This window comes from Procambarus clarkii, chromosome 15, assembly GCF_040958095.1.
Source record: "Procambarus clarkii isolate CNS0578487 chromosome 15, FALCON_Pclarkii_2.0, whole genome shotgun sequence".
Taxonomy (NCBI): domain Eukaryota; kingdom Metazoa; phylum Arthropoda; class Malacostraca; order Decapoda; family Cambaridae; genus Procambarus; species Procambarus clarkii.
Genome location: NC_091164.1, coordinates 25,488,759 through 25,496,902, shown reverse-complemented (window position 1 = coordinate 25,496,902; position 8,144 = coordinate 25,488,759). Strand labels below are relative to the sequence as shown.

Sequence of the window (8,144 nt, the reverse complement as noted above, 5' to 3'; positions counted from 1 at the left end):
AATGCAACTTCATCAGAGGTGTAAGAATATACATTGTATACTTTATCTACAGCTGTATTCATTCTAATACGTGTATTCATATGCTAGCCATCTACAACTGTAATCATTCATTAAGCAGTGTTAAGTTCACAACTAAAATATATACCCAAATGTCGTAACGCAATTTGAGCAGAATCGTATGTCTGGCAGCCTGACATTTAAGCTGACCTGGCAGCCATTTCCCAGTCAATGGGTCAGTTCAACTCCCGCCTTCACAGCCTGCAGAAGAAGCCAGCATTGCTTCTGAACATTTCACCAAACTGCTGTATTATTCAACAGCGATACACAGCCATGGAAACTTGTCGTTTCTGAAATAACCCAAAGATGGGAAATTGTATTTGTGCCTTGTTAAGTGTGAAGAATGTCATATATCTTATATGGGAAACTATCGTCGTGAGTGCGTTATTTTCTGTTCACAGTGTGAAGATAAACCTCGCGGTCATTATGACAAGATCTGCACCATCTGCTCTAAAGTGTTCTCTACCATCGTCAGAATTCTTATTATTATTATTATTATTATTATTATTATTATTATTTCTTGTATAATTTTCTTCCTAGTTATAGTTTGCATTTTTATTTACACATGTATTATTATATAGATATTTCATTACCAACTGTGGTAATTAATGTTGTTAATCAAAATTATAATTATTTCCGTTATTTATTTAAAAACAATAATCTGTAGTATATATTCCAGAAGTATGTCCATTATGCCAGCACTCGGGGGAAGAGCATGTCCATTATGCCAGCACTCGGGGGAAGAGCATGTCCATTATGCCAGCACTCGGGGGGAAGAGCATGTCCATTATGCCAGCACTCGGGGGAAGAGCATGTCCATTATGCCAGCACTCGGGGGAAGAGTATGTCCATTATGCCAGCACTCGGGGGAAGAGTATGTCCATTATGCCAGCACTCGGGGGAAGAGCATGTCCATTATGCCAGCACTCGGGGGAAGAGTATGTCCATTATGCCAGCACTCGGGGGAAGAGCATGTCCATTATGCCAGCACTCGGGGGAAGAGCATGTCCATTATGCCAGCACTCGGGGGAAGAGTATGTCCATTATGCCAGCACTCGGGGGAAGACAACACCACCAGTCTTCTACCAGTTCTGATTCAGAGGTTTTAGAAGCTTCACCACCTCAAAGCATTTAATATGGATAATATTCTCTGATTTTTTTTAAATTATTCTCTATTATTTTTGCCAGTTGTGGTGTTATGAATTTTGCATTACATTAACTATTAAGAGTATCATTAATTTATATAATTTTTTAGGATCACCAACTCAGCAGTTAGTGGAGGAGGAGGAGGAGGATGAGGCATATCCTTGTGGAGGAGGAGGGGGTGAAGAGCCCAGCACAAGCCAAGCTTCCTCGCCACCTCCAGAAGATAATATCAACAGGGAAACTTCAAATGGTAAGTAACATCCACAATAATTATTAGTATATTTCAATAACGACAATATTAATAAACTTCCGATATTTAATTTTATTTGATTGAAATCATTATTCGTGTTACTCATAGATTCCCAACTAGAGGACGAAGAAGACTCCCTGCATCTGGTTTACTCATAGATTCCCAACTAGAGGACGAAGAAGACTCCCTGCATCTGGTTTACTCATAGATTCCCAACTAGAGGACGAAGAAGACTCCCTGCATCTGGTTTGGGAGGCCGATTCCAATGTGGAAGCCAGCCACCCTATTGCCAATTCGCCACCTCCTCAGCAACAGCAGCAGCAGCAGGAAGATGCTGTGCTTCCTCCTCAACCAGAAGTTCTAGAAGTGATCAATAATTTCAATGGGTGTTAAATAGGCCATTCATATAGCATCCCAGATTGTGTCCAAGGAGATCCTGCCCATTATTTAACTATATATCACGATTATTTTATATGACAATTAGAATCACTATTTGATGCCGTTCATCCTAATTTCTCCCCACCCTATTGATTTATCCAGATTTTTCTTTTAATTTTTAACGGCTATATCAAGAAAATGAACCTGATTTTGAGGGAGAGTTGCCCATAAGGGCCGAGCAACGCACTGTATCTTGACATGAGGCACCCCCTCCCCGCTCAGCTCGTTGTCGCCGTCTGGGGCGGCTGCCGGAGTGTGATGCTCCTTGGGACAGTCCTCTGTCCTTTTCTAGCCTTGTGCTCCTGCTGCCGTCCTCTCCAATTCTGCTGGGCATCTTTTCCTTTTCCTTCTGTTTCGTTTTTCTCCCCCCTCTTCTCCTATCTGCTTGCCGTTTCCTGCCGACCTTTTGCTCGTTCTGGTTCTTCCCTTGGACTTCTTCTACTTTGACGCCCGGGTGCTTGAGGAGGCATACTCTTGCACCCGTAGAACTGCAGTACCCGACGTCAAGAGCGAGGGGAACCTTTTATTGTCAATCCCCACTTCGTCACTGAACCCGATCTCGACGGACTGTCGGTTTCTTAAGGTGGCGTTTGTGGGGCGTATACTCACGACGCACCCCTAGGAGGCCCCGACAAGATCGGCGATAGCTTCTTGTTGGGTGTCCTGCCTCTAATTGTGGCTCCATGGTGGGTGTGGGGGCACATTCGTGAGTGAATTCGTAATTTCGTCAAGATGATAACCCCTGTTTCGGCTGCTTCTGGCTTACCTTTTCAGGCTCGTGGGGTGGGCGACCAAGCCCCCGAGTTGGTCCGTATTGGAAGACCGGGCTCTGTAGCCTCCGCTGCATTGGGCCCCGACCTTGCTCCTCCTTTGGCCTCTCAGACTCCTTCCCCTGGCTCCTCTCCCTCCTCTGTGGTTGGGTCGAGCCCCAAGCCCCCAGTGGTGACTACCTCGTCCCCTGGCGCGGCTCCTTCTCTAGTTGTAACTACTGCGCCTTTTAACCCCTCTCTCTCTGGGGGTTCTCACCGCCGTTCTCGTCACGGCCGCCCTCGCTCGATTCCTTCCAGTTCTGCTACCTATCAAGCCTTGTTTGGTCCCGCTTCGTGGGCCAAATATTTTGATCTCCTCCCTCTTGATTCTGCGCCTCCTGACGATTTCTCCCTTCATCGACATCTCATTGATTCCGTGGATGCCTCCATTACTTTTAACCCCACTCGTCTCGGTACGCGTGTCGTTGCTGCTCCTTCTCAGGATGCTGCTTCCCGCTTGGCTGCCTTATCCTGCCTTGGCGAGACCCCCGTTCGGGTCTCGAAGAACGTTCAGTTGAATGCCAGTGTTGGCACTATTTTGCTCCCGCCCCATGTTGCGACCGGTGTTCGGGACCTACGCGACTGCCACGACGATATTCGACATATCCTCGCTGCCCAGGGCCATTCTATTCTCCAGGTAGACACGTTTACTCGTCCCCCTCGTGGTAGTCGCCGTCAACCCCTCCGGGTTGTGAAGATTACCTTTGATGGTAGGACCCTTCCACCCTCTGTCATTCTTGCTGGTGCCAGGTGCTCTGTCCAGGAGTACATTCCTTCTCCTCGGCTCTGCAACAAGTGCTGGAGGTTTGGGCATGGTGCCCTCCGCTGCTCCGGGACTGTCTCTCTCTGTCCTTTGTGTGGTGGCGAAGGTCACTCTAAGTCGGAGTGCGCTTCTCCCCAGGCTCGTTGCCTCAACTGCGGTGAGGCCCATCCTACCTTCTCCCGTGCGTGTGTCCATTACAAGCTTGAGGCAGCCGTCCTCAACTTGAAGCACCGGGAGCGTTTATCTTTTCCTGAGGCGAGGCGCCAGGTTCGCCGGCTCCCGCCTTATGCTAATATCTCTTATGCTCGCGTGTTGCGCTCTTCCTCTCCTCGTCCTTCCCGCCTTCCTCAGACTCACAACCGTTTCCAGGCCTTGGACCCTGATGCGCCCACTGCCCCCTCCTCTGTCCCTTTGGGTTCTCTCCCGAAGGATCCTCCTCCTGGTCCTCTGTCTGGGGTTCCCCTTCCTTCTACCCGGTCTGTCGTGTCTTCTGTGTCTCCTTCCTCGTCCCCCTCCGATCCTCCTTCCCATCCTCTTCCTCCATCTATCGGCTCTCCCCGCCGCCTGTCGGTGCGGGCGGATGTCCATCGCTCTCCTAACGGCCGTCGTGTGTGCTCTCGTTCGGCTTCTCCTGTTGAGACACTGGAATCCGTTGCCCGGTACGTAGTTGCTGGGACACCGGTCTCTTTAAGTCAGAAGCGTAAGCCTGGCTCCTCTCCTTCCTCTTCCCCGGCGGGTAAGAAGGCTTCGCTTTCTTCCTCAGCTCCTCCTTCTGGCTCTGTTGCTCCTTCCACTCCCGTTTCAGTGCTTGCGCCCCCTGTTCCCGCTATGGAGGTTTCTTTGGCCCCTGCTTCCCTTTCGGTTGCTGCTCTTGCTGGGGTGCGCTCCTCTCTTTCTACTCCCCCTCTTCCTGCTGCTGTCCTTGACTGCTCCTCTCCGTTGTCTCCTCCTCCTCCTCCTCCTCCTCCTCCGGACCCTGCCCGCCCACCTCTGATCTGTTCTCCCGTTTCCTTCCCTCCGTCTTTGCTCAGTTTACCCATGCCCCCTAACCCTGACTTTGCTGACCCTGATCCCGACCCTGATATTCTTTAACGTGCTCTGTTGGTCTTTCGCCTTTGTTTCTTCCTTGTTCTCTGTTTTTGTCCTTTCTCTTCTCGTCGTTGTCCATTCTTCAATGGAACGTTCGAGGTTATTACGCCAATTTCCTCGAACTCCAACTTCTGGTTTCGCGGTTTTCGCCCCTTTGTGTCTGTCTCCAGGAGCCGATGCTTGGTGCTCGTCCTGGTCGTTTTCGTGGCTATTCCTTTCTCTCCCCCCCCCCCCAGCCATTGCTGGGGCTTCTAATTCTTCTGCTCTCTTGATTCGGGCTGATGTTCCCTTTGTTCCTTTACTTTTTCCTTCGCCTCTCCATTGTTCTGCTGCTCGTATCTTTGTGGGGAAATGGTACACAGTTTGTTCCATTTATCTCCCCCCGAGTGTCCCGCTCTCTCTTCCTGATTTGAAACACCTCCTAGACTCCTTGCCGGAGCCTGTGCTCCTGCTGGGTGACTTCAATTGTCGTCATTCTCTTTGGGGTGACGTTCTGACGAATACCCGGGGTCGCCTCCTTGAGCCGTTTCTCCTCTCTTCTTCCCTGTCTCTTCTGAATTCTGGTGAGCCCACTCATTTGGACTCTCGAACTCGTACCCTTTCTTGTCTTGATCTTTCTCTCTGCTCTTCTTCTCTTTACTTAGATTTCACATGGCAGGTTCTTGATGACCTCCATGGAAGTGATCATTTCCCCATCCTTGTTTCCTTTTTCTCTTTTCGCCCTTCCCTCTCTTTCCCTAGGTGGCAGTTTGCTAAGGCGGACTGGACCCTATTTTCCCTCAGTGCTACTCTCTCTGACCTCTCCCTTCTGCCCCTCTCTCGCGCTCTCCTCCTTTTTCATGACACTGTCTTCGACGCTGCCCTCCGCTCTATTCCTCGCTCTTCCTCTCGGGGTCCACGGAAGTGCGTTCCCTGGTGGAATGCGGACTGTGCTCGGGCTGTCCGCTGTAAGCGTGCAGCCTGGAAGAAGCACCGCCATAGGCAGACGACCGATTCTTTTCTTTTCTTTCGGAAAGCGAGTGCGGTGGCCCGTAGGGCCATCCGTACGGCTAAACGTGAATGTTGGGCATCTTATGTCTCGACAATTACGTCCGAAACCCCTCTGGCCCAGATCTGGAAGCGTATCCGCAAGATAGCGGGTAAGTTCGTTCCCGATGTTTCACCGGTCCTTCACCTCCATAATACTCTTGTGGCGGACCCGTTGCAGGTCGCTTCCGAACTGGGTTCCCACTTTTCTTCTGTGAGCTCTGGTCTTCATCTTCCCCAATCTTTCCTTCTTCGTAAACCTGTCCTTGAGTCTCGTCCTTTAGATTTCTGCACTCATCTTCAGCTTCCCTATAATGATCCCTTCTCTCTCTCTGAACTTCGTTCTGCCCTGGCCCTCTGCGGTTCTACGGCGGCGGGCTCCGATGGTATTCATTATGAGATGCTTCGCCATCTCCCTCCGAGCACGTCTCAGTATTTACTGAGTCTGTATAATCGGATCTGGGAGTCGTCGTCAGTCCCTGAGGACTGGCTCGATGCCGTTGTCCTCCCTGTTCGCAAACCGGGGTCTCTGGGTACTTCCCCTAAGGACTTTCGCCCTATTGCTCTCACAAGTTGTGTCTGCAAACTCTTTGAACGTATGGTTAACGTTCGTCTGATGTGGTTCCTGGAACACCATCACCTCCTCTCCCCTTCTCAATTTGGTTTCCGCAAGTGCCGCAGCACGACAGATGTCCTGGAGAACTTGGAGGTCTATATACGTACTGCTTTTGCTGCGAAGACCTCCGTTGTTGCCGTCCTTTTTGACCTAGAAAAGGCTTACGACACCACTTGGCGTTATCATATCCTATCTCAACTTCATTCTTTTGGCCTTCGTGGTCATCTCCCTCTCTTTCTCCGCAGCTTCCTCTCTCGTCGTTCCTTTCGGGTGCGCCTTGGTACCGCTCTCTCTCCCTCTTTTCAGCAATACGAAGGTGTGCCCCAGGGTGGTGTTCTGAGCACTACTCTTTTTCTGGTTGCCCTCAATGGTCTTCTTTCATCTCTTCCTTCTGGTGTCTTCTCCGCTCTCTATGTCGATGATCTTACCCTTTGTTGTCAGGGTGATGATTCGCCTCTCCTTCAACGCCGGCTTCAACTTGCGATTGATGCCGTGTCGTCTTGGGCCACAGGTCATGGCTTCAAGTTCTCTACTTCTAAGACTTGTGCCATGACTTTTACGCGGAAACGGGTTGTTCTTCGTCCCTCTTTGTCACTTTATGGTCATCCCCTTGAATACAAAGATTCCGCGAAGCTTTTGGGGTTATTCCTTGACACTCGTTTGTCTTGGTCTCCCCATATCTCTTACCTCCGTGTTGAGTGCTCTAAGTCCCTTACCCTCCTTCGGGTCTTGTCCCATACTTCTTGGGGGGCAGATAGGCGCACTCTCCTTGCTTTACATTCCTCTCTCGTCCTGTCTAAGCTCGATTATGGTTGCCCTGCTTACTCGTCTGCTTCTCCTTCTACTCTTCGCCGTCTTGATGCTTTGCACCATGCTGGGTTGCGCCTCAGTTCTGGTGCCTTTCGTTCGACTCCCGTCCTTAGCTTGTATGTTGACACTGGCTTCCTGTCTCTCCAGGACCGCCGTGATCGCTACTGTCTTCGCTATCTTGCGCGGTCCTTGCAACATCCTTCCTCTCGTCTCTGTCGTGCTTTAACTTTTACCCCTCCTGCGGTTCCTGTTCCTCTTCACCACCTCCCTCTTTCTGTCCGGTTATCTCGCCTGCAGGATTCTCTTTCCGTTCGTATTTCTGATGTTTCTCCTCGTGTTGTTCCTTCTTTGCCCCCGTGGAGGGTCCCTCTTCCGCGGTTTTGTACATCCTTGACTCGTATCACTAAAGCTTTTACCCCTCCTACAGTTCTAAAACGCCTTTTCCTCGAGCACTTTTCTTCTCACTCCCGCTCCGTTTCTGTCTTCACCGATGGGTCTAAGTCAGCGGACGGTGTTGGTTACTCTGTTGTTTTTCCTGATCGCACTTATATGTGTCGCTTGCCTCCGGAGACTAGCATCTTTACAGCGGAACTTTATGCTATTCTCTATGCTCTTCGTCTCCTGCTTTCTCGTTGTCAGTCTTCCTTTGTGGTTGTTGTTGACTCTCGTAGTGCCCTCATGGCTCTCGGGTGCTTTAATCCAGTTCATCCGGTAGTTGTCGAGATCCAGCATTGGCTGTTTCTCGTTCACAGTAAATTTAAGTCGGTTGAGTTTTGTTGGGTTCCCAGCCATATTGGCGTGTCTTTAAATGAGCGTGCGGATGCTGCCGCTAAGGAAGCTGTCCGCTCTTGTCCCATCTCTCGTAAAGGCATTCCGTATTCCGACTTTTACCCGGTTATCCATTCCTCAGTCCTTACCCGTTGGCAGGCTTCTTGGTTGTCTGTTACTGGTAACAAGCTACGTACTCTTAAATGTTGTGTTTCCTCGTGGCCGTCCTCCTTCCACCGTAACCGGCGGTGGGAAACAGCTCTAGCGAGGTTGCGTATTGGCCATACTCGCTTAACCCATGGTCACTTGATGGAGCGCCGCCCTGCTCCTTATTGTCCTAGTTGCATTGTCCCTCTTACGGTCGTGCATGTC

The 8,144-nt window shown here is 50.3% G+C and overlaps 1 protein-coding gene across 2 annotated transcripts; it reads left to right on the top strand.

Annotated features, from left to right (window-relative positions):
• The first annotated feature begins 254 nt into the window (after window positions 1-254).
• LOC138365108 (ESCRT-I complex subunit tsg101-like) lies at window positions 255-1,943 on the top strand. 2 transcript variants are annotated; one of them, XR_011228651.1, is made up of 3 exons: window positions 255-527; window positions 1,313-1,453; window positions 1,562-1,820. XR_011228651.1 is itself a non-coding variant. In XM_069325221.1 (3 exons), exons 1-3 carry the CDS (start codon window positions 417-419, stop codon window positions 1,844-1,846), a joined length of 342 nt encoding a protein of 113 aa, XP_069181322.1. In that variant the 5' UTR covers window positions 255-416; the 3' UTR covers window positions 1,847-1,943. The 2 variants fall into 2 exon arrangements, 1 of the variants encoding a protein (XP_069181322.1); XM_069325221.1 differs by having other exon boundaries at window positions 255-432; window positions 1,662-1,943.
• Window positions 1,944-8,144: the final 6,201 nt, after the last annotated feature.